This window comes from Aulonocara sp. 'chitande type north' Nkhata Bay, linkage group LG7, assembly GCF_057382095.1.
Source record: "Aulonocara sp. 'chitande type north' Nkhata Bay isolate Kocher_YH1m ecotype deep benthic linkage group LG7, A_spYH_male_GT1.1, whole genome shotgun sequence".
Classification (NCBI taxonomy): domain Eukaryota; kingdom Metazoa; phylum Chordata; class Actinopteri; order Cichliformes; family Cichlidae; genus Aulonocara; species Aulonocara sp. 'chitande type north' Nkhata Bay.
In genome coordinates, this window is record NC_141350.1 from 62,790,520 (window position 1) to 62,817,912 (window position 27,393).

General features: G+C 37.6%; 1 protein-coding gene and 1 pseudogene across 6 annotated transcripts; both read right to left on the bottom strand.

The window, feature by feature from the left end:
- Positions 1-116: 116 nt before the first annotated feature.
- On the bottom strand, positions 117-18,127 carry scarb1 (scavenger receptor class B, member 1). 6 transcript variants are annotated; one of them, XM_086301858.1, is made up of 14 exons: positions 17,867-18,127; positions 14,348-14,508; positions 12,226-12,367; positions 11,928-12,131; positions 11,690-11,785; positions 11,454-11,569; positions 11,184-11,350; positions 9,813-9,931; positions 6,305-6,378; positions 6,090-6,141; positions 5,802-5,948; positions 4,219-4,269; positions 3,475-3,544; positions 117-984 (listed from the first exon to the last, which is right to left on the bottom strand). In XM_086301858.1, the coding sequence occupies exons 1-14, from the start codon at positions 17,984-17,986 to the stop codon at positions 980-982; spliced, it is 1,524 nt and encodes a 507-aa protein (XP_086157984.1). In that variant the 5' UTR covers positions 17,987-18,127; the 3' UTR covers positions 117-979. The 6 variants fall into 6 exon arrangements, with proteins under 6 accessions (XP_086157984.1, XP_086157983.1, XP_086157988.1 ...); XM_086301857.1 differs by lacking the exon at positions 17,867-18,127 and adding an exon at positions 15,632-15,962; XM_086301862.1 differs by lacking the exon at positions 4,219-4,269.
- Positions 18,128-23,162: 5,035 nt separating this feature from the next.
- On the bottom strand, positions 23,163-24,119 carry LOC147326564 (gamma-interferon-inducible lysosomal thiol reductase pseudogene; annotated as a pseudogene).
- Positions 24,120-27,393: the final 3,274 nt, after the last annotated feature.

Consider the following 27,393-nt stretch of genomic DNA (forward strand, 5'->3'; position numbering starts at 1 on the left):
TGCCCCACTGTAGATAACCTATCCAAAAAATAAATTAAAAAAAAAAAAAAAAAAAAAAGAGCTGGAATTCAAATATGAAAAACAAAAACACACCACATAATGACAACAGGGACACATTTATACTTAACCGCCATGTTTCTTTTAATTTATTAACTTTTTTTAAGAAGGTGCTTTGCACCAAACTGCATTATCCTCATACATTTCAAGAAATACAGCTTTACAGAATACAGTGATACAGAAACAGGAGTGCATCAGCTCTGCTTGACTCACAGGTGGTCAGACGTTTGACAGCTTGAGCCTCGACAAGTAGTTCCAACATCTCTCTATAATCCTCAGTGCATGTAAAACTTAATGCAGATAAATGCTTTCATGGCAAAGGTAAGACCGTTATGTTGGATGGTTCTATTTTGTTTTGTTTTTTTTAACTCACCAAAACATTTCTTTCAAGTTACCATATAAATAATCACCACAGTAATTACTGCTGAAGCATAAAATTATGAAATTATAAATTGTTCCATTTCAAATGTGATGATGATCATAACAGGCTCAATGGGTTTAGACTGGCAACTGGAAAGAATAGCCTATTTGTTGTTGTTTGGAAGATTTGAAGGGGAAAAAAAAAAAAAAAAGGTGGTTTCCAAATCTTCTCTTGTTCTGTCTTGAGAGACAAAACAGTTTCAACTCATGCAGCCAGAACATAAACACATACTGAGTTATAGAGTTCCATAAATCTTATTCTATATGAAAAGATTACATTATTGCTTTACTTCTTAATATGTATATAAATACACACAATTGCAAAACCACTTGTGACAGTGTTTCAGTTAAATTATACTTGGAGGTTGCTGGTAAGTCCACAACAACAGCTGGATGGGCTTATTTGCGCATCATTCAGTTCATGTCATCTTGTAGCAGAGAGTCCCTCTCTTCAGCTGAACTACATTTGATTCCATCCGATAGGTTGCTGTGGTCAGGTTGATTACTCTGTGTTAGGAACAAAATAAAAAAAAAAAAAAAAAAGGTTATTAGTTGAATAATAAAATCACCCTGTGGTCTAGTCATGGCCAACCTGAAAAGGTTAGAAGTTTGATTTATCAACAATTTCGTCAATTGGTTGGATGAAGGAAAAAAAAAAAAAAAAAAAAAAACTCCATATAAAAGACTTTATAATATCCAGTGGCATTTGAGCAGACACTGTATACATTCAGCCCCAATAACTGGGCAATAAATGACTGCTTAGACTCTTCTGGATAGTCCAAGGCAGCAGTAATATGAAAAGAGTAACCACTGCAACTGCAAAGGGTTAAAACCCCGTCTGACAAACACACTGCCATCTATCCAGCTCTCCTCTCCCTTGCCACCTCCTCTAGCTTGGGACAAGCACACTGAGATATTCTGAGGAAACACAAGAAATATATTCTATAATATAATGCAAAATAATAATCCACATCACTGTAGCCGCAGCTACAGTGATGTGGATTATTATTTTGCAAATTGGATAAGGTCAAACATCAATATAATAGTACTAGTACTGGGAAATAAAACAGTGTTAATGAAACTAAGTGTGGTCACATTTTGCATTTTCCTAATCAAAAATTCCAGGAAAAGATTCAAATAAGTAATGTTGGGAAAAACATAATATAAATACTTGATTTTTATTCCTTTCACTTTCATTAAAGTCACTGTAACACTATAACAAAACACAGAAGACATAAAACACATCAAAAATGCCAATAAATACCTTTATGCTCCATAACATTGTGCCATGTACCTGAACAAACACTGGTAGGAACTCCATATCCCTGCACACACTAGATTCACTAATTACAGATTACTTTGAATCTGCCACCTGGTAGCTTGCAGAGTTTCCAGGGTCAAGCTGCCTATCTGACCCTTTAATGAATTTACAAGCAGGTCATATGTCAATCAGTAGTATCCTTTGCTCTTATTGGTAGTTTCTCCAGCATAAATTTCACCTGTAGTCGCTTTAAGTCATTGAACATCATTCACTTTCTACGATCTCTGTTTACCACAAGTTGCTTCCAATAAGTTTTCTGCTTAAGAAAAATCTGTGCCCCCAGTTTGGGACAGACCGCTACAGCCACCCCTGTGGCTGCAGCTGTCTGTAGGAGGTAGAGCAGGTCAGCTGCTGGTTGGAAGGTTGGTTCGACCCCTGGCTCCCCCAGTTTGCATGCCAAATATCTTTGGGCAAGATACTAACCCCGACTTGCTCTCCAATGCATCCATGAATGACAGTTAGAAAGCACTGAAAGTATAGATAACAGTGCTTGTGTGAATGGGTGTGTATAGAGCACTTTGAATACTCCTGGAGAGTAGAAAAGTGCTACATAAGGCTACGTCCACACTAATGCATTTTCGTTTGAAAACGCATAGTTTTCTCTCAGTTTTGGCTTCCGTCCACACTGAGACGGCGTTTTCCTCAAGGAAAAACGCAGCGTTTTAGAAACTCTTGAAAACGCATACATTTCAAAATGGAGCTATCCCGTCACAGTGTGGACGCTCGAAAATGCAGACTTTCTAAAAGGATGACGCATTTTAGTCATGTGACCAATTAAACATAGCGGAGGGCATTATACAGCAGTTGTTTTGATTGCTCTCACTTTTGACAGCCCTAAAAAAGATTAATATCAGTTTGTACATGCTCCAGATAGCTTTTTTTTTTTTTCCAATCCTTTAAATCTCACTCACTTTTGCGCAGGACTGGGATGTAAGCGTTTTCGGCCGTTTCAATGTGGACGCACAACTCTGTGAAAACGACTGAAACGCTAGTGTGGACGAGGAGCATTTTCAGACGAAAACGCCGTTTTCAAATCTATCCGGGCTAGTGTGGACGTAGCCTAAGAATATGTCCATTTACCATCCCCAGCTTCCTGATGACCTTAACACCTTCTACTGCAAATTTCAAAGACAACCATTCACACCTCCCATCTGCTCATACCTGCACAAAAAGACTACCTGCAGCCCTCACACCTCTCTCCTCTGACCCGTTACTTACTAAAGCTCTGTGAGGAGGATGTGTGTTCCCTCTTCCAAAAAAAGAGCTTTAAAGAGTTTAATGACATGCCAAATTTTGGTCCGCATGAACATGCTTAAAACAAGTACAAAGACACACACAGGTTTCTTTACATCTGTAGTTAGTAAGAGACAAAATGGTTACACTGATAGCAAACCTGGTTTAAAAACAAACAATCATTCCTTAAACTAGACCCAGGAAGTATTTTACTGATCAGAATGCAGTAAAAGCCCAAAAAGGTGGTTGTTCATCCATATTGTCATGGTTGAACTGGATGGCTAAATACTCTATCAGTCGAAAACAATAGTTTGAGTTAACTTTTCAGTCTAGGTAGAAAATGTGCTTTTATTGCCAAGGTGTTCTAGGTTTTAAAAAACTCTGAACATAAATGAACAATACTCTTATAGGGTACATGTGTTCACCTGCATGTGTGCACCCACCTGAAGTACTGATACTTTTCTTCTTTGTTTCAAGGCCATGTGAGCCTTTTACTGGCTCTTTCTCGGCTGCCTAAAAGATGACCAAATTGCCTTAAAAAAAAATCAGCCAATCCGAAAATTTAAACAGAGAAGGTTGCTAACGGGATTTTGATAGTCATTTGGGTTTTTCATATTAGACTGCTAGAGATTGTGTAGAGAGATAGTGTAAGGATTCATGCAGGGAGTCATTTGAGGTGATAATTTGATTTCCATGCAATTAATCAAAGGGACATGCAGTTGGTTACGTTAGTCTTTTTAAAATGATACTTATGAAAATGGACACTGTCAGCTTGTTTACATGGAAGATTATCATTCTAATTTTATGCAGCATTGAATTATAAATAATAATAATTTAATAAAAACTATCAAATGCAAAGATTTTTTTCAAGATCCAAGTAAAAAAAAAAAGTAGGTTGTAAAATCAAAACCATAGTATTTGTATCAGAGAACCTCAAACCAATAATGTTTCAAGAAATTTGGATTGTTAACACCATTATATTCAGTGTGTACTTTCATGCTAATAACAAAAACCTGAAAGCAGGAAATCTCTCCAATTTCAGGATATAAACCACACATATTTTCCCCTCCACTCTAATCAGTCTTTAAAAACTCCAAAAAATGAATTCAGTTACTACAGTTTAAATCAAATAATCATTTGATCTGGCAAAACAATTTAGGTTTGAATGAGTGAAAGGTTTTACACACCCCAACATTCTTGATAAATGTGGAGCTCAGTGAAACATTTAAGTTAGACCGCTGCAAAATAAATAAAAATTAATTAACAACAACAACAACATAAAAAATTAAGTTTGATATTAACAGCTGCCACTACTCACTTAATAACTTCTCAGTAAGTACACTTTGGCTCAAACAAAAGTTTTGGGGCCAGTGTTGCTACTACCTTCTTGACTCTCATAAGCCTAGTGACAATTTTCATACCTTAACAAAATGGGAAAACAATTATCTAAACTGTTAAATGTAAAATAAGAAATAAATACTTACATACAATATATGAAGAAATTGGGGGGGGGGCTTGCCATTAATGATAATTTATACTGACAGTTGAATAGTAAGATAACACTGCCATGTCTACATTTAATTGGCAAGCAAAAAATAAATATTAGCTTAGTATAAATGGCTGCAGCTTTATATCTGGCAATACAATACCTACCTTTTCATGTGCGATCAAATCCAAAAACTACTTGTTTTTGGCTTTTGTTATTAAAAAAAAAACAAGACAATATAACATGATGACTCAACAAGACTTTTTTCCTTATGCTTTCATCACGATTGGACTACTGTAATTCACTGTTTACATGTCTAAACAAAAACTCCCTGGAGCGTCTGCAGATTGTCCAAAATGCTGCAGCAAGGCTTCTGACAAAAACATCGAAATACTCTCATGTAACACCATTGCTTATACAGCTGCACTGGCTCCCCGTTGAATTCAGAGTCCATTTTAAGATTCTGGTTCTGACATTTAAGGCTCTTCAAGAACAAGCACCAGCGTACATCATTGAACTTTTACAGCCCTATGGCCCCTAGTAGGTCCCTGAGGTCTTGTGATCAGGGCCTACTTGTTATGCAGTATACAAGACTGAAAACCAAGGGTGATAGAGCTTTTGCTACTGTGGCCGCCAGACTGTGGAATTCTCTTCCTCAGAACTTAAGATCTGCAGACTCAGTGATTACTTTTAAAAAACAGCTAAAAACACATCTTTTTAAAATTGCATTTTTTTTAAACTTTTGACTGTTTGCTTTATACCTTGTGAAGCACTTTGTGATCTTTTATCTAGAAATGTGCTATATATAAAAAAAATTTACTTACTTACTGACAAGCACTACCGTTTACTGTGCCACACCTAATTAAGCCATAGCGGATATTTTGCATGGCATTAGTTTGAAGATCAACAGACCGTAATACTAATAATGTGATGGAGGTTACCACAGTAACATGACCCGATGTCGAGTCAGTTGGGGCGCGCGGGGGAGGGGGGGGGTTAGATACCAAGTTAATGATTCTGTCACATGAATGCAAGGAAAGGAGCAGAAGTGAGTGCAACTGATCGAGATACTTTATTAATTACTACCAATTTACCTTTTTCTCTGTTTATTTACTTATTGACTAATTTACAAATTTTAATCCTGAAACTCAATGAGAGCAGCTTCAGGGCATGCTTCCCTACTCCTTTTCTTTCATTGGTGTAGGGAAGAAAAAAAAAACCCAAAATGCAACGTGCAGTTAAACAAGATAACATGCTGGCCTGAATCCTGTGTGGCAGCTTTACCTTCACTTTGCGATACACTACAGCAGCGATGATGATGGTTGCCAGACCAAGCCCTATGAGGATGTACTGTAGGTATTCCAAAACAGTAGGTAGAACAACCAAGTTTGTACGGAACGTATTGACGATTGGGCCATCAATATATCCGTTCTGAAGAGGATAAATAAAACACTTACAACATTTTAATCCACACAGAACCATTCTGTAGAATTTTAATCTGTTTGTGCAAAAAAAAAATTGCAGAAGAATAGATGTAAAGACACTACATCATCTATATCATTAATAACTCACCTCCTCAAACCAGATCATAGGCATCACCACATCAGAAATCTTTCCAGTTTCACTAGAAGGACAAGGACATTCAACTTTACACTCCAAGGTTACATAGCAAATGGTAAGAAAGGCAGGAAATATCCAAGACCCTTTCATATTTAATGATCACAACATATAAAACAATACATGACAATGTCTCTGGCGTGATAGTAGTTAAGGGAATAGTTCTTTACGTAATTCCTGAGACTTTTTTCATGTAGAGGTTGAGCTGCAGGCGGATGGACACATTCAGAGGGACACCCGTTTGCTGCAAAAAGACAACAAAAATATACAGATCTCACACTGGGAATAAAAAAGGAGGGAATTATACCTCAAACACCATAAATGTGCTGGAACATGCAAATCTCCAGGTAGCAATTAAAGATATGGTCACATAATTTTAACAATAAACTCAAGGAGGAAATGTTCTGTTTGACTGGTTCATCTGAGGGAGGATGCACATAACTGCTGTTCACTTTTAGCTTCATATTATTTATTTTTTATCTCTACAAAATGGCCTCAAGTGATTTTAACTTTAAAAGCTTTGCCGAACTCAATGTGGGTGAGCCTACAAGCCATTTCCAGTACAGGACATTTTGCATAGTAACCTGAAGCTGAAAGCAACCATTTACTTTTTGAACCCACAGGAAATTACATGTAGCCTGGGCACAGACTTGCTTTACTCTACATGAAAAGACGTGCTTGAAAGGAGAAAACATGTCTGCTACACTTTAAAAAAATCCATAGTTCTATACACACTGAAAAAAAGTCTCCTCACTAAAAGAAGTGTAATACAATTAGCTCAACAGCACAGCTGACAGATTGCAGTGATTTGTAGCGAATCAGCTTTGAAAAGCAAAATAAATAAATAAGGTCCAGCTTTTCTATTACATTTTGTGAGTTAGCTAAACTTTTAAAATATTTTAATCTACTGCTGTACACAATTCTCTCATCTTTTATTGACATTTTTTTCCAAGAGATTTTAGCTCAATGTGTCCATAAAACAAACTACAAAGTTCACTTCCAGACATGTGGCTCTGATAAAAAGTTAATATGGGCTGAAGGCAGGAGAAAGACGACAGCTGAGGATAGACAATAGGAATGCAGCTGTTGGCAGAGCCAAAACAGAACAGAAGATCTAAAAGAAAAATGTGCATAATATACATGTATGACAGAAATGAGTGCCATACATTTTATTATAATGCTCAAGTTATAGTGTCAAGTCAAGTCATGTGTCTCATGTAACATTACTTTGGTAAAAATACCACACACACACACACACACACACACACACACGAGTTCCCTATCATTTCCTTGATATTTCATGTCAGCACAAACTAAATGTACCAAAAAGATTCAAATTTCTGGCACTGAGAGAAAGAAGAAAACTAAGAGATAAAACCAGTGTCCTCAGTGCCATGTTCAAGAGTCAGGATACTTGGCTCTATCGTATGATAGAGCCATAAAAATCCCAAGCCATCTGATGTTTCTTAATTATTAACTTAAGTGTGAATGTTGCCCTGCTGAAATCCACTGAACATCTTGTGAGCTTTTATCCGGACAGTAAAAACTCTTTCACTATCAATACTGACTTTTTATTGGCATCATAGAACGTTTTTAATAACCCTTTAACTGACAAACAACAGCAGTTATACAGGAATAGCCCAATTTCCAATTACCTTATCTTAATAAGGCGCTATATAAATACAGGCCATTTACCATTTACCATTTAATGACCGTTATAGAAAAAAGACTGTATTAGGAATTCAAGAACAAACTGTACCAGTGGTGGTGTTTTAGCAAACTCAACATTTAACATTAGCAATAAAGGTTAAAGGCAATGCAATTTTTAAAAGTTGATTATAATAACTTAATGCGGAAATGACTTCAAATGTAAAAATGTGTACATCTTTTCATAATGAATGAAATACAAATCTGATTTGCAAAAATCTCTCATCAGTAATAAAAAAGAAAAACATACTTTTTTAAAGTGAAAACATGCTTTAGAGTTAGTTTTATTAAATGCTCTTTTTTTTTTATTGTAAACTATTAAGTCATTTTCTTACAAAATTATAAAAACAATATTTTCTAATAAGGAAGAGTTCAATTATGTCTTTGATTAAAATGTAATCAGCATCAGCAAATGGTGACAAATGCAAATTATCTAATGAATCCATCAAACCTCGCAAATCATGAGAATCACTCAGCAGTGAAAATGCAGACTTCAAGCTCTTGCAGACTTCTTTGCCTGTCAATATACTGTTAATTGTTTTTTCATTAAGATATTTTAATAAATAACTTTTTGTATGTTTATCAAATCACTCTCTTTGCTCTTAAATAACATGGGGCCTTAAGTAAAGAGTGACTCTTCACAGGTGCAGTATTGCCTTTCCCGATCTACTTTACCAGTAAACCGCAGTCTTAGCCCAGAAGATGGCCTATAAATGTCTTTGTTCTTATATAAATTCATCTTTAGATGAAGAAAGTACCGTTTCTTGTTTTCAAAACTTACACTCTTAGTCACAACAAAAAAAAAACTAAACACTATACTTAATGGAACCCCATGCCGACTGATGTCCCTTTATCATTAACTCGATATCAACGTGGGCTTGATGGAATTGACTGAACAATGTTGTAAGGTTTAATCTATGAAGCAAAAATCATTTCTGTATCAACTGAGATTTTTTTATTTTATTGAAGCAATAGATAACATGGAGAAATAATCAAATTTCCAATTACCTTATCACAACCACAGCTATCACTAAAAACGCTGCATGTGATTTTTACACAGGCAGAGTTGCATAAGGAATGACACATGGGAATATCTTTTTAGTCTTATCAGTCATTGGCTTTTTCTGTACTGTAGCACACAGGTTACTGCGTGACTGTACAGTAATAAAACTACATATCAATTTTCCTATTGCTTTACCATCCAGAAAAATAAACATTAACTTTAAACCTCATCCCCTTAGCTTACCGCTTTATCACTGCTATTTTGCATTAGTGATGACTGAATGATTGCAATGTGATAAGGAATCTAACTTTAAGTGTTTGAGGAAGACTGAGAAGGTGACAGACTTGGTCTTGTATTGTAGAAAAGAACAAAAACAGTTGGATGTAAGTGATAATGGTACGATACAACCTTTAACTAAATTCTTCCACAAATTTGCCATCAGGATGGCCTCTTATAGGTCAAAATGCACCCTACATGCTTCTCTCTGTGCCATAAAACTTGACAAATAACAGAAGGTCTATGATATGCAAGAGTCCAGCTACACTCATGATCACAGCAGGTTTCAAGGACAATGGGGCTGACTTCTAATATCCTTACAACAATATTGCAGACTAATGACATTCATTTTAAATATAAGCCAGTTACAAAATGTTACACACTTTTCATTGATCACAAATGCACTTTCACTTGCGAGTCTTGCAAGTGGGTCTGTTCCAAAATAAAATCAAATTTAAAAAGAGTTGCAGCTTAAGTTGGAGTCTTCACAGTAACATGAAAGCATAAATTAAGTATATACCATTTCTAATAAGCAATGGGAAGAGATGCGTTTAAAAAACAGAACAAAGAGAAACAAAAAAAAGCCCACAAATAACTACTGCATCAATAGAAAACATTGCTAACCTATGAGCTTTGAATCAAAATTATGATGACCAACTGTACACACTGTGGTGTGTGTGCTGTATACTCACTGGGTGAATGTCTATGAAGAGGCCGTGCTTCTCCTCACTGGGATTAAGACCCTGCACGTAGTCCAGCAGCACAGGATCAGCATTAAAGAAGTGAGGATGAGAGATGAAGACTGGAGAGTCTAAAATGTTCAAAGAATGGCAACATTAATAAACTGGCCCATTGAGAGAAAAAAAAAAAAAAAAAAAAAATCTATCAAGTACACTCACAACTCATGGCTTGTTGGCAATCCCTGCCATGTCTCTAAGATCGCATTGGTTTAGTTAAGGATGTTTTCACACCTGTGGAAAGGTTAGGCATTTTCATGCAATGCCTAACCTTGCATGAAAATGCTTGAAATTGCTCCAATTGTTGAGAACCACCGGAAAAAGCCGGCTCACATGGTTGTAACACTGTTTTGAAGCACAGCAGAACGATTAGCTTTACCCCCTTTTCCATTAGTACCTGTTCTTATCGACTATTTTCAACTACAATCGAGTACCACCGAATGTGCGTGGCCATCATAATAGCAACGCAGCTGAGTGTCCTGCGATATAATGAGTATGTGACATAAAGGCTACAACGAAGGTGGATGTGAAGGCAACTATATACACCTGCTGCTAGATCAGATTCCGGGACCACAGCGTTGTTTTTGGTAGCCATTTCCCTTGTTGCCTTGGGTTTCAAAACTGGCAGTTTTTATTTTCGTGGACAAAAATAAATAAATTTTTGCGTTCTTTTTAAAATTCTATCTTTAAGAATTTTATTACCAAGAGCCTGTGAAAAAAAATAAAAAAATAACATAAATTGTTCCAGAAATTTCTTTAGATGAATCTATGAAAAACTCCAAAAGGTCTAGCATTTTTATCAGTGCATAGTTTTGTGCCATCAAGGTGATTCACAAAGTGGTATTAACTGAAAAGTTAATAAGCCTTGGCATACTAACTTGAGTGTAGTGAGTTCCTATAAAGGAAACTGGACAGGCAGAGGACAAAATAAGAAAAAAAAAATATCAGGGTTTTTAAAAAACAAAAAAACAAAAAAACAAAAAAAAAAAAAAAAAAAAAAAAAAAAAACCTCGACAGCAGACAATCATTATCTGAAAGTCATGCCCCCATGAAATAGGGGAGGAAAATCCAGCAAAGACCTTACATGGGACCTAAGAAATACATCTGGACCATGAGCTGTCTGAAAATCAGTGGCAACAGGTTTCATGGAATGATGAATCTAAATTTGGGATTTCAACACCCCAGACTTCAAAAACTATTGTACACATTTTATTTATTTTTTTCAAAATATAAAGAAATGGGTAGTGGTAGGTCTTTCTAATAACCTCTGGGAATGCTGTGATGGACTGAATATTTATTTCGCCTACACTGATCATCATTACTCACTGTGGCGGCAACTGCTAACATTGAGGAGTCCAGACTGTCTACAGGGGCAGAAGCCTTCATTGGGAGCATAATCCGTCCCATTGGCAAAAAGGGTCTTGGGTGCAACATATCGATATAGAGGGATCCCGTTCATCTCTCCAGGACGCTGATAAACCAGCTCCATAGACCTGGAAAAACAATGGGTAAATATATGAAGGAATAATGGGAGAGGCAGAACTGAGGAAAAAAAAAAAAAAAAAAAAAAAAGTACAATTCTGCAAAGCATTTTACCTGCACGCGTCAGGGCTGTAGAAAGGCAAAGTGCTCTCTTTCGTCATGAAAGGAGGCCACATCTGCCCAGCTGTTCCATTGATCATGTTAGACTGAGCAGTCCTCCAGTATGGCAGCTATCACCAAAGAGAAAGAGGCCAGTTACAGTGTGAAAAATAAAATGGTGTGAGGGGAAGGAAAAAAAAAAACAAAAACAAAAAACAACAGCAACAAAACACAATCTGCTGGCATCATACCTCAGTCAGACCATTCCAAGAATCGACTCTGTGGACTTTTCTAATGTCATCTTTTCCAGTAAAGACTGTGAACAGGCCAGTGTTGGAGTTGTTGAACTAAAGAAAGCATAAAAGGCAGACACCTTTCTTTACCTGCTCAAAGAAATTTCATGCAAGACACAAATCTGTTCCTTAAACTGAACCTATTATGCTCATAGTAATCAGATAGAGAGGATAACGAAGCATTTCTAATACTTACTTCTGAAAAGAGGCCAAATTTTCCTGATGTGGGAATCATTCCTGGCAGGTATTGATTTAGAAAATCCACTAGTCCACTGTCATAACCCCACATAAGCTCCCCTACAGGCTTGGTCAGGAAGGGACCTTCTTTAAAAGTTTTAAAGGTTGCACTCATCATGAGGCGCAGTACATAGGGCAAGTTTTCCATCATCACTGATGCACCCTAAAATTACAGAAGCCACAGGCTGTGAAAAAGCAGAAAACTGAGGAAATTATTGAACCAATCAAGAAGTGAGGAGGTGGCAACAATGTCTTACCAACACCAACATGTTTGGAATTGTGACAACATCAGACTCGTTCCCAGCAGACATGGAGGGCTCGAAGTGGTACTGTCTGTATTCCCTGTAGGACACTGTACCGTTGGGATGGAATGTAATGTTTTCCTTCTGACACTGCTTTCTGGAAGAAAGGTAATATGTCCACTCAAAACCTGTGCTTCAAGTCCACCTCTGTACACACATCTTAAGGGTTTAATGCAGGGGTCCCCAATCTCAGTCCACGAGGGCCGGTGTCCCTGCAGGTTTTAGATGTCTCCTTGATCCATCACAGCTGATTTAAATGGATAAATTACCTTCTCAACATGTCTTGAAGTTCTCCAGAGGCCTGGTAATGAACTAATCATGTGATTCAGGTGTGTTGACCCAGGGTGAAATCTAAAACCTGCAGGGACACCGGCCCTCGTGGACTGAGATTGGGGACCCCTGGTTTAATGGATTCAGTTATCCTTACGAGAAAGTCAAAAATTGACAGACCTTAAAACATCAGACACAAAAAAGAAAACAAACCATAAAAAATAAAAAGCTCTTCTGGTGTCTCAGGTTGTTGCAGCCAAATCATTTTAATTTATTTCTGGAATGTCCTGATAGTTGTTTTCAATAGAAAAGTCTGAAGTGGTCTACCATTTGCAACCTCTCTCCTTTAAATAAGAATCACATCCTTCCAGAATGCTTCCTCTCCCCCCCCCCCCCTTTCAAATCCCAAAAGGTGAACACATGCTCTTGTGGACATGACCAAAACTTATGACAGTGAGCATGTTTCAGTCCAATTACAATATGTAAAAAAAACAAGTTTAGCCATATATTTAAAAAAAAATTAATTCTTAAACACCTTTTGGACGGATATAAATTGTAGCTCACGCTTATAACACTTGTTTAAAATTGTTTACACTTCTACTTCTAAAATTAGTTTTCACTTCTACGTTCTAGGTTTAGAAGAAAAAAAAAATTAAGTTTTGGTTAAATTGGGTTAGGCTTAAGTTTAATGTTATCTGTTATACTGATAAATGGCATTCAACGAGATCTGTAGGTGGCAATAGTTGCAATTAATATCGAACCACCGATTCGTCAACCAGTTTCTTAAAGGGCAAAAAGGAGCAAAAATTGATTATTTAAGATGAAGTTGTAAAAGAGATCCTGTTGCAATCTAAAACAAAAAAATTTTTTTTTTTTTTTTTAAATTGTAGCAAAGGATGTAAACTCCTAGAACAGTAATAAGTCTGTAGAAAGCAGTTAAGCAGTCACTATTAATGACATTAATAATACATTTCTTTTGCTGGTGTCTTTAAAAACACTCAAGGTCTACTTAATGCACAAAATTAACAATATCATGAATTAGTAAAATAGCTAGAAAGATTTAAAATCCAGAAACAATGCACAAAACATGAACAGCTGGAGCACTGACTGAGTCTAGTTTCATAATAACCTGTACAACAACCTTCGACCCAGCGTCATCTAGCCACCGTACACTATGCTATCATGATCATAGTCAAGGGCGATCGTGGCTCAAGAGTTGGAAGTTCGCCTTGTAATTGGAAGGTTGCCAGTTCGAGCCCCGGCTTGGACAGCCTCGGTCGTTGTGTCCTTGGGCAAGACACTTCACCCATTGCCTACTGGTGGTGGTCAGAGGGCCCGGTGGTGCCAGTGTTCGGCAGCCTCGCCTCTGTCAGTGCGCCCCAGGGTGGCTGTGGCTACAATGTAGCTTGCCATCACCAGTGTGTGAATGTGTGTGTGAATGGGTGGATGACTGGATGTGTAAAGCGCTTTGGGGTCCTTACGGACTAGAAAAGCGCTATACAAATACAGATCATTTACTTAGCTCCAGTTTACCAATGAAGTTCCTTCCAGTAAAATGGATCTTTAATTCTTTTACATTTTTTATAAACAGGAGCTTTCTGGGACATACAGAGTATTATACCATTAATAAAATTTCTAATTTATTAATAAAATTATAAATTTTATGAATCTAACTTTATTACAAAAAAATAAGTCCATTTGGAGTTTTACTGGAGCAAACGTTATTGAAGTTTAAGTATCCAACAATTTAAAGTTTTTAACTGATAGTTAAGGTTGAGCACAAGTCCTCAGGAGTTAAATTGTGTACCTGTAAACATAAGGTCCTCTCTGTTCCACCATCGGCTTTTCTCCTTTCAGTATCTCAGCAGGATTGAGGACATTGAAGAAGTAGACTGACATAAAGAACGGCACAGGGAGGTCTTTCCACATGGTGTATGTGAGATCATTCTTTGGATCAATTACTGTTTGCTGATGTGAAAGAGAGGAAAAAAACAAAAGCAAAAGAATGAGCATTTTCGTCATTAAGGTTTTTATACATTTTCACAAACTAATAGAGAAAAAAAAAAACTAAATTCAAGGGGACACCTTCAAATTGCTTTTTTCTTATTTTATTTACCTAAAAGGTCCCAAATCCTGAGATTGTGGTTCATCATCTTAAAAGTTACACAACATTATATTTCATTCTAATTTTAATCTATTATTTACATTTAGGTTTTTGTTATAGTCACAAATGTTCCTACAAATATGATATGAATCTATTCCTTTTAAGAATACTTCTTTGTGGTGCTCCTTATGCAATTACTAAATTGAGCACATTGAGTGATTAGTTAGAAAGTAAAAACACTATGCAACTATGCTTTCTGGATTTTTCTATGTGAAAAATGAAAATAAAATTATTAAATACATCCAGTCTTTGATAGTGCAGTACAGTTCAAACACCTGGTATGTAGAAATGCTATATTTCTCACCATGTTTATGTTTTGTAGCCTCATATTTAGCTCAAACAGGGTAGGATGACAGCGTGTCTGCATGTGCCCTAACTACAAAGTTCAACTCAAAAGGGAACCAACTACAACTTAAAGAGTTCGCTGCTAACGGGAAAAAGCAGCACTGTGAACTGACAACAGAAATAAAGCAAACTAAGGAAGTAGGCAATACTTTTGCACGTATTTTTTCCTGTTCTGCATATTATTTAAATAATAATATTACTTGTATCGTTTTACTGGGATATATTGAGTGAAAGGAAAGTTGAAAAACCTCCGCCTGTTGTGATTTTTAATATGGAAATAAATGACATTACCAATAACAGTTTAGTTAGTTAATCAAATCATTTTACTAACATTGGACATGCTTGACTCTTTAAAAGCCTCAGAAAGTTTTTCCGGAGCTATTAGCATTGTTACTTAATCTGACTACATGCATTTACTGATTAGCTTATCTGCACGCGCCTGTTATCATTTACTGGTTAACTCTGGAGGCTCTTTGAAGTACTTAAGTCCTCGGGTACGATTAAAGGTGAATCTTGCTTGACTCAGCACATACAAGCACATGTGTAAAACATGCTAACTATCCGTGTCAGGACGTTTCTTACCTTTACTATTTGGTCGTCGATGACTAATGGCACCACAAAACACATAATTGTGCCGAAAAGCACCATCAGCACACCTGCCACTATGAATCCAATAGCAACTTTAGGTCGTTTAATTGCCATATTGACAGGCTGTCAGTGAGTCTTCGTAGCTTTGTTTTGTCCGTGTCCGCACTTTTTGTCGGTAAAGATAAACGGAGTCAGCTTAATGACTCCACCAGAGTCTCGGCATGAAACAAAACTTATAATTAAACGTACATTCCTCTGAGATCTCTGCGGGTCGCTCATCTCTCTAATCGATGATGTTCTGACCTGCTTTTATTGTCGCTGTATTTGCGCTGTTTGACACGCCTACCGAGGATTCTGGGAAATGGAGTTCCCGCTCTCTATATCGGGCCATAAGTAAAAGCTTAAGTAATTGCCCGATCTTTCAAGATATCTCCCAAGTGGCAAGAGCTTTTGGTATGCTGTAGGCATAGTGTATTCTTAAATTTACTTTAGTATTAAAGGAGGAAAATAGGAAAGGGCTCAGAAATGAGCAGAGCTCCTGTAACAGGCTGCCACACAAGAGGGGCGCCGGAAGTAACCATATTATTGTACCATTCAAGTCCAATTTCAAAGACAGTCTGTGGTTACATACTTTTATTCTGATTTATTTGATATTCTTCAAGGAAAAATATTTTTGCCACCTTTCATCTATAATTCTACTTTAATTTTAAAAGTTTAATATTCAGATCAAGTATTGCATTTGGGGATTTTTTTTATTAACCAAACTCAGGACCTTCCTGCTGTGAGGCAACAGGGTGCTATGGCTTATGGCTTATCCTGAATATTAAGCAGCGTCGGGCCTGGACAGCACATGGATGGGATACCGCACGGGAATACCAGATGCTGTTTTTATGTGTTAGGCTGGAAACCTGTGCAGAGTGTACCCTGCTTCTCGCCCTATGGAAGCTGGGACAGGCCCGACCCTGACCTGAGTTGGATAAGCGGAAGAGAATGGATGAATGGATGGTCTATAAAAGCTCACATGAGGTTCAATCTCCTGCCAAAAAGATTTCTGCCTCATTTAGATAAAGCAGTGCATGGGTCCAGATATAAGAACGTGTTTGAAGCAGTTTTTAAGAACACTTAAGAGCCTCCTTTGTTTCGTTTTCAGAGGTTTTACTGGAAATATCATTGCATCTAGATAAGATAAGATAAGATAAGATAAGATAAGATAAGATAAGATAAGATAAGATAAGATAAGATAAGATAAGATAAGATAAGATAGGATAAGATAAGATAAGATAAGATAAGATAAGATAAGATAAGATAAGATAAGATAAGATAAGATAAGATAAGATAAGATAGGATAGGATAGGATAGGATAGGATAGGATAGGATAAGATAAGATAAGATAAGATAAGATAAGATAAGATAAGATAAGATAAGACTTTATTGATCCCACGGCGGGGAAATTTGTGCGCTACCTCAGCTCAGGTACAAATAGCAGGAGAAAAATACAAAAATACAAATAAAATACAAACAAATACAAAATAAGGAGGATGATACACTATATACAACGGTAGCATACACAGTATGTGATTATGGATAGAGGGTTCTGGAAATATGCAAGAAATTTAACTCTTCTACTGCTATGTAAGTAATAGATATCTATAAGTATCTATAAGTATAGACATGTATACGCACACAGACACACACACATGTACACACTAAATATACATATGTATACATATACATACACATATACCTGCACATATGTGTATCTAAAATAGATAACTGTAGTCTGGACATGTGAACATTCAGCTAACAGATCAGAAGTCAGTGCCATGATGTCTGCAACCTTCATGCTTGGAATCATTGGTTCATCATTGGTGAAACATTGGTATTTTATTTTTTTGTTAAATAAAATGTTAATAGGAGTAAACAGACTACATATGCAAATACCTGACACAATAAATATGTAGTCAAAGACAAGTGCTCTTTGTAGATAATAGATAAGCTATTTAAACACTCCATATACAATAAGATGGTTGCTATACCTGCAAATGTCAACCTGAATGAGTCTAACTAACTTTTGTGATGAAGCTTTGCCTTTATGCAAAATAAAGAAAAACAAGAATTTATATTCGCTTAAGCAAAAGAAAAAAGACAAAGAAATTAAAATGGAACAGGAAATAAACAGAGCACCCTGATTATAAAACTCTGAAGTATTCACATAACGATAATACTTACCTTCACAACTTGGTTGCTTATTACTGTTGGTCCCACAATTACAGAAATTGCCCCAAAAATCAAAGTCAGACCGCCTGCCACTATAAATCCAACAGCTACTTTGGATTTATTGATGGCCATGGTTGCTTCTTAGCAATGATCAGTGGTGTCTGATAATAAAAGAAGACACTGTTTTGCTCCTCTTGCCTCTGAGTCTGCAAGCCAACAGGCTGAATGAGTGTGTCGTGTTTTAAAGCCGAGCCACTGGTAGTGATGTATTCAAAGGAAATAGCAGTTGAGTGAACAGCTTGAGTTTATTCTCCGCAGACCCCACCCCTCCTTGTATATGCACATCTTCACTACTTTAAGAGAACTACAAAAAATATATGGAAAAAAATGCAAAAAATACCGTGCATCCCAAAAGTATTGACAGCACTTCACATTCCACATTTTTCCATGTTGCAGCCTTGTTCCAAAATAGTTTAAATCCATTTCACCTCACAATTCTGCAAAAAATACTCTACCCTAGTGACAAATGAAAAAAGTTGAAGTTTGTAATTCTTGCAATTTTATTAAAAAGAAAAGAATATATAACATGTTAAATGGACTGGTTCCCATATACTACTTTACTATGACATCTGAGCACTCAAAGTGCAACTTGCCTCATACATACTTACACATACAATACTCTTTTTTCTGTGTGTTTTCTACATAAGTTCTTTCTATCTAACATTCACACACACATTCATACGCTGATGAACACATAGGAGAGCAATTTGGGGTTAGTATGTTGCCCAAGGATATTAGACTGGAGCAACCAGGGATTGACCAGCTACAGCCACCCCTAACATGTACATAAGTATTCAAAGCCTAGGCTCATTGCTAGCACCTTTGGCAGCAATTACAGCAACAAGTATTTTTTGAGTATGATGCTTCAAGTTTGGCACACCTATTTTTGGGCAGTTTCTCACATTCTTTTTTGTAGCACTTGTCAAGCAAGCTCCATCAAGTTGGATGGAGGGCACTGGTTTTCAGATTTCTCCTGATATGTTAAATCAGGTTCAAGTCTAGCATCTGGCTTGGCCACTCAAGGACATTCACAGAGTGGTCCCAAAGCCACTCCTTTGTTATCTTGGCTATGTGGGATCATTGTCCTGTTGGAATATAACCCTTTGCCTTAGTCCAAGCGCTCTGGAGCAAGTTGTATCAAGCATAATGCTATGCATTGCTGCATTCATCTTTCCCCTCATCGTTCCTGCTGCTGAAAAACATTCCCAAGGCATAATGCTGCTGTGCTTGGTTTCCTTCAGGCATGACGTTTGGTATTCAGGTCAAAGAGTTCAATGTTTGGTTCATCAGACCAGAGAATTTTGTTTCTTATGTCTAAGAGCCTTTCAGGTTCCTTTAGGCAAACTCCAGGCAGGCTGTCGTGTACCTTGTATTTCAGTTCAATTAAATTTTACTTACATAGCACCAAATCACAATAACACTCACCTCAAAGTGCTTTTACTGAGGAGCTACATCATCCATTGATGGATAACGTAAAACGATGTGCTCATTGGGACCCTCAATGCTGCAGAATTTTTTCTGTACCCTTCCCCAGATCTGTGCCTTGATACAAACCTGTCCTGGACATCTACAGGCAATTCTTTGGGCTTCATGGCTTGGTTAGTCCTTTGACATGCACTGTCATCTGATGGACCAGTTTATGCCTTTCCAAATGATGTCAAGTCAACTGAAATTACCAGAGATGGACTCCAATCAAGTTGTAGAAACATCGGACAGATGATTCAACACGTTCTCACTCCCAAAGCGTAACATTTTACGCTAGGTGATTAGTGGAATCAGGATGCACCTGAGCTTAATTCTTAGTATCATGGAAAAGGCTGTGAATACTTATGTACTTTTTAGAATACTTTTTTGGTTTGTTTATTAAATAAACATATTTATTAAATGAGTTTTTAAGCAAACATTTTCACGTTGTCCCTATGGCGTACTGTGTCTAATATTTTAAGGTTACAATTAATTTAATCCATTTTGGAATAACGCTGTAATATGACAAAATGTGGAACAAATGAAGCGCTGTGAATACTTTCCGGATGCACTGTATGTAAAAGATACATGGTCATCGGTTTTTGGTTCCTGAAGTCCATTTGTCAAGCTCAAGTTGACTTTTATTGCTCTTGCCATGCTGGTGCTTTGAGAATGGACATGAAGAGCAGTCAGACTGTGAAACTGATACTGCTTATGTTATCACAGGCTTGTCAGTCTCATTATTAGGTATAATCTGTTTTATCTTCCTTTCTGACTGATGGGGGACACTAATTTACGTGTCAACCAGCTAGCAAATGTAAGTGTTAACGTTTAACTTTATTATGGAAGTGTTGTAGTTTTATTACAATAAAATAGCCAGAATGATAATTTTATATTGGAAGTAAAAGAATTTTATAGCAGCAAACTACAACAAAGGTGTAACTCTTCAAGGTGTAACTCTTAGTGTGCTTCTGGAAAAATTAAGAATTTGGACGAGGAAATGACTAAAGACCTCACACTTAACAAATTGATAGTTCAGGGTTGTTTCACCAGATATCTTGTGGAAAACATCGGGAACTTCCACCGTTCCATTTTCTTTATCCAACTCAGGGTCGCAGGGTGGCTGGAACCTATCCCAGCCACCATAGGGCGATAGGCAGGATACACCCTGGACAGGTTGTCAGTCTGTCACAGGGCTATCAGGAACTTATAAATAAATAAATAAATAAAACAATTGGTATGGGAAAGGGAAATGGAAGTAATTAAAGATTGAGGAAGACATTTGAACAGGATGCAAAACCCATTGAAGAGGTATTACAAAAGATGGTGCTCAAATACTGAAATGAAATGTCACAGATACACATGAAAAACAGGATAGAAGTTATTGTCTTATTGTTATTGTTTAAGGGCTTTTTATATTAAGAAGTCACTTAAACAATTAATTCTTATATTATTGAGGATGTGTCTTTTAAGGTCACTTCTGAATAGGCAGTACGTGTATGTGGAAATGTTCTTTAAGAGGAGGAAACAGGATTGGGCAGTGTTTCTGAGATTACAGCTATTGTTCAAAACCAACTATCCGGTTATTTTTCTTCTGACATACAGTTTAAAAGATACAAGGCCACTTCTGAGAGTGCATTTCCAGTTTGGAAGACCTAGTTAAAATAAAAAGGATAAGAAAAAGCTCTTTTAGTTTTTGCTTGCCATTATAATTAAAGTTGCCTCACTTTAGAATCAGATATTCTTTTTCCAAAATATATTTCATTTCAACAAAATAATTTCGACAACTTCTTGATACAGACAGAAAGACAGGTTACATGCAGGCATCAACACAAGGCTCTTTGAACAAGACCAGTAATGTCATGTGGCTGCAACAATTATAACAATATTATAATATACTACTACTACTACTACTACTACTACTACTACTACTACTACTACTACTACTAATAATAATAATAATAATAATAATAATAATAATAATAATATACACCTCAAGTGTAAATAAATTTGTTTACATTCATGAAACATTGTCAGTTAATGAAGCACCTGTACTTTATGTATTTCTTTTAATTGAGTCTCTTTAACATTGTATTTGTTGTCTGATGTGAAAGTGCTGTGTTATTTGTTGATGAACAGGCGCAACTCTCACTTCATTTTCTTAAAGACAAACAACTAGATTTAGTTGGAAACAATATATGTATGACCGCCGACACTCTGAGGCAGTTGTACAACTGTTGACTGCCTAAAAGGCCCTGAAGGATTAAAGTGTGTCTCCCTGACCCCATATTTGACATTTGACCGCACTAAAAAATAACTGAATCTCACCTTTATTTTATCTAAAACACAATAATATTTTTACCACTGCACCATCATTTACAACACGGAGTATGAATGGCTTGAGATGTACTATGAAAAACTGTGCCGTTTTAAAAATGTATTTCACTTTTTTTCACATTAATTGTACTGTAAATACATGTGTGTTCCACACAGCTCACACTAACTTTAAAAAGGCAGATCGCACTGCAATGTCAGGATATGAAACATTTTAGTTGTGACATTCAATGCTGGTCATCCATTTTTTTTATGGATTTGGCAAATTTGGATGATAAAGACGTTCTCTCTTCCTGAGGAGACACATGATGTCTTCATACATAATGAAGGGAAAAAAGGCCAGATAGCCACAGACCACGACAGCTCCTCATCTGACTACGCTGTGAAATCTGTTGTCCTCATTTAACATTTCACAGGCAGGAATTGTATTCTTGCCTCATTCCTCACTAAACTTACTAAACTAAGCGTTTCCTCACATGCCTTCCATCCCAAATGCTGATGGTGTCTTTTAATAGAAGGAAGTTTCGAAAAAGATGCTTTGAGCTTCCCTAAAACATCATGTGTTTGCAATGTGATTTGTGTGTATTGCTGACGTAACCATTATGGCTAATATCTGTCATTATAATGTTTTATTTTTCCTCATATTGCTCAGTTTTTGATACCCACAGTTTTTGATATTTCACAGATATTTCATCCCATTCATCTCTGTTGCAGTGGCATCTATTTGGACATAGAGTCATTTCTCTTTCTCTTTTTGTTTTTTCTTCTTCTTTTTGGCACACAAATAATGTGTTTCCAGTTAGTCATTATTTTCTCTTATTGTAACACAAAAATGAACAAATTAAAAGCTCATATTTTTATCCTGTGTGATACTTTAAGTAGATATACAGCAACAGTTTTCTGACAGCAGGTGTAATTTGCTCAGCACTGAACAGTCTGAGGAGTTACAGCAGGTTAAACTCAGCACCGGGGATCTTTGCAGGAACACGTCAGTGCCATACAGCGCCATCTGTGTCGGTGAGCGGGAGCGTTCCCGCTTCTACACAGAGACCGTGTTGCACTGACACCGCCTCCACCCACGTCCATGCAGTCTTGTTCTTTCAGCCTCTGTGTCGTGCAAACTTCTATAGAGATATTTATTCTTCAGATGTGTCTGTCGATACAAAGTACTGTAACATAGGATGTCTGATTTTATGTTCTGGAGCCTAAAAATCAAGTATACTTCACAAGTATGTATCCACCTGCCACTCCAATGTTTTTGTCAGAGAAATTAAATATATTTTTGTTTCGCATTTTAAGCCAAAAGAGTCTTGGGAGTTCAGGGTGTTTTAAGTGGAAAATGCCAATTAATTATATGGAAATTTTTATCCTGTGTTTGGCTGCATTTGTTATTATAAAATATATTTGAATTAAGAGACAACTTAGTTATCTGCTCTGTTAAACAAGAAAGTTATAATACTCTATATGCTTACATTTTCATAGTATTAACGACAACACTGAAACAAACTAATCATTAGTATGGCTAATTTAACGTGTCACATTTGGCTGTTTGCCTGTAGGACTGACATATAACTTTATTTTTCATGTTCAGCAGAAGCTTCTGTCAAGCCGGACGGGAGCTCCAGTGCAGGCTGGAGGTTTCACCCCCTTGTAGAGATGACAAACCAGTTGGAAAAGGGACAACATTGCTTTGTCTTCATTCTCTTCTGTGTATTCCCCATTGAAGGTTATCCAGGGCACATGTGTGTGTGCAGGGTTCAGGGCTCTGGTCATAAGAGCGTTGGCACGCATCAGCTGGTATCCCAGATCTCCTTTGACACACGAGTCAACTCTGGACCAGGGCACAGAGGGAGCATAGAGCCGGAGACAAGACTGCGCAGCGCTCAGAACATCTGCAGATGACTCCATGCAGTAGATGATGTGAAATGCAAGAGAGTGTTCGGTTAAATTGAGGATGCAGGCCTCGATCATGTTTCCTCTGCATTCAGACTCTCCGTGCTGACAGGTGAAGGGAGAGTTTGCTGAGCGAAGCTCCTTAGCATTCCCATAGGGCACCAGTGTGACAGCCATGATGTCCTGCAGCATTGTCCAGGTGGGGAAAAGCTGCTGAGTGATAAATTCTCTGCAGTCTGGACACAGACTCTCATAGTACAGTGTGACAGATACTCCAGGGACAGCCTGGTTTGACCTGGTAGCATTAACCTCCATACACTGTTTCTCCACCCTGCATTCTATCGCTATTTCCAGGGACCTACACCACTGGGAGGGAGGGTAGCGACAGGCCGGTTTGGGATGACACATCCCGAAACCGCTCCGTTCAGTACAGACGAGCAAAAGCACAGCCAGGATTCCCGAGCGCTTCATGTTGGCATCTGCAAAGGAATCCACGTTTCTCTTTCTCACTTCTATCTCTAAATGGTATCTGCTTTCACTGTTAGGTCACCTGAATTTCACCATCCACCTAATTCCCCGAGGTTGCTCCTTCATCTCTCTAACCCCAACCTTGATGACATGCTGAAGAGGCAATTTAACCATTTGATCCAGCTGTGTTGGAGTAATGCTGCATCTAAAAGCTGCAGGAAATTAGCTCTTGAGGACTGGAGTTGGGAACCCTTGGTCTATGGTTTCCCCAGCAGATAAACTACCACACCATTACCCAGTACCTTTTTTAAGCCATATGCCCATAATCATTTGTTAGCATGTATTCAGTATTGTAGAGAGTTTATAGATTTTCAAATCTCTGCTTTTCCTTTGAAACTAAAAGTTCTGTTTTCGCATAGGTAACGCAAGTGGAAGCCCACATGCCCCAGCTTTACACTGGCGCTTTAACGCATCCTCTATTTGTGGATCTGGATGATTTGGATGCTTTGACAGAGAGAGAAATTCACAAATATTTTTAGACATTTGCATGCACAGGAAGCTTTTTTGAAAGTGGCAAAGATCATGGTAGAACAACAATCTCAAAACACACAGCCAAAGAAAGTCTCAATTGGTTTCAGAGAAAGGAATTAAAAGTACTAGAACTGCTAAAAGCACTATGCAAAACCAACCACTTCTGTTGCTGAGTTGGCCCCTTTTGTGCTCTCTACAGCTCAGAGTTTATAGAAGGGGCCAACTGAACCTTCAGGATTTGAATACTGGTTGTCTGGAAGAATGGACCAAAATTACACCTGAGCAATGCACGCCATCAGTTTCTCCACACAGCAAGGGTTGCTTGAAACTGTGATCACCAAAAAAGGTAAATGAACTTCAGTAATTGTCCTGAGACACACTCTCTGGGTTGGTAAGTTCAACATATGGACATAAAATCCTTAATACTACCACAGAAAACCCTGCAAACAGGACTCTGGATCTTTTTTGATTATATTTTGGAGGAGACTCCTTTCCTAATCCAAGGACAGAGCAGTGACATGCAAATCCAAATTGTAGTAAAAGGTAAGGGATCATTTTGATAACCCACTTATTGCTGTGTGCAGTTGCCTGCATCTCTGTGGAAATGGAGTCCTAAAGAAGTTGACACCATTCTGATTTTTAAGTAAATTTTCTGTATGCATTACTGCATAGATACTTCCAAACCCCTGGACACATTTTTTTCTAATGTTATGGAAGACTTTTGACATTATATATATCTATAGCTGATAACTCTCAGATTGTATAAGTAAAATCTCATATGCTATGTAAGCTGCTTGAGCCTTTATATGCTACTCTGCCAGATACTTTGCACACCAACCTTCTTCATTTGCCTTTTTTTTATGCCTCATTGTGAGTTTTTTAGAATCATAAATAGAGCGGAGGTATTCTACCAGAGCACTCAAAGCGCTCTTACATCTTGCCTCATTCACCCATTCATACAAGCACTTTTTTCTGCTTTCTTCAGACCGGAGCAGCAAGTGATCAAACAACCTTCCGATTGGTAGATAACCTCCGAACCTACAGCCACCCACCAAGGCAATGGCATTCCATCAAGACAAACCTAAAGATATACATAAATTGAAATGTACCAAAGTAAATTGATCTCTCCTTTCAGCTCCTCATCTGTTCACCTCCATCCTTTATATTGCCTCCATCTTGTGGCCACAGTTGGAAATTGTTGCTGAAAGCTGTGCTCATTTCATACTCATTGAAGGCTGTGGTTCTCTATGTTATATGGGTGTGTCAGCAGCTTTTCTACTGATGATTTAGGTTGAGCTTTCACTCCTTTGAGATCAGTTACAACCTGGGCTTTGTATGGAAACACAGCTAGCATCTACCAATTATAAGGCTGAGGGTTCGACTCTAGTCTGCATTACACATACAGGGAGTGCAGAATTATTAGGCAAGTTGTATTTTTGAGGAATAATTTTATTATTGAACAACAACCATGTTCTCAATGAACCCAAAAAACTCATTAATATCAAAGCTGAATGTTTTTGGAAGTAGTTTTTAGTTTTAGCTATTTTAGGGGGATATCTGTGTGTGCAGGTGACTATTACTGTGCATAATTATTAGGCAACTTAACAAAAAACAAATATATACCCATTTCAATTATTTATTTTTACCAGAAACCAATATAACATCTCCACATTCACAAATATACATTTCTGACATTCAAAAACTAAACAAAAACAAATCAGCGACCAATATAGCCACCTTTCTTTGCAAGGACACTCAAAAGCCTGCCATCCATGGATTCTGTCAGTGTTTTGATCTGTTCACCATCAACATTGCGTGCAGCAGCAACCACAGCCTCCCAGACACTGTTCAGAGAGGTGTACTGTTTTCCCTCCTTGTAAATCTCACATTTGATGATGGACCACAGATTCTCAATGGGGTTCAGATCAGGTGAACAAGGAGGCCATGTCATTAGATTTTCTTCTTTTATAAACTTTCTTGCCAGCCACGCTGTGGAGTACTTGGACGCGTGTGATGGAGCATTGTCCTGCATGAAAATCATGTTTTTCTTGAAGTGTGCACTTCTTCCTGTACCACTGCTTGAAGAAGGTGTCTTCCAGAAACTGGCAGTAGGACTGGGAGTTGAGCTTGACTCCATCCTCAACCCGAAAAGGCCCCACAAGCTCATCTTTGATGATACCAGCCCAAACCAGTACTCCACCTCCACCTTGCTGGCGTCTGAGTCGGACTGGAGCTCTCTGCCCTTTACCAATCCAGCCACGGGCCCATCCATCTGGCCCATCAAGACTCACTCTCATTTCATCAGTCCATAAAACCTTAGAAAAACCAGTCTTGAGATATTTCTTGGCCCAGTCTTGACGTTTCAGCTTGTGTGTCTTGTTCAGTGGTGGTCGTCTTTCAGCCTTTCTTACCTTGGCCATGTCTCTGAGTATTGCACACCTTGTGCTTTTGGGCACTCCAGTGATGTTGCAACTCTGAAATATGGCCAAACTGGTGGCAAGTGGCATCTTGGCAGCTGCACGCTTGACTTTTCTCAGTTCATGGGCAGTTATTTGGCGCCTTGGTTTTTCCACACGCTTCTTGCGACCCTGTTGACTATTTTGAATGAAACGCTTGATTGTTCGATGATCACGCTTCAGAAGCTTTGCAATTTTGAGACTGCTGCATCCCTCTGCAAGATATCTCACTATTTTTGACTTTTCTGAGCCTGTCAAGTCCTTCTTTTGACCCATTTTGCCAAAGGAAAGGACGTTGCTTAATAATTATGCACACCTGATACAGGGTGTTGA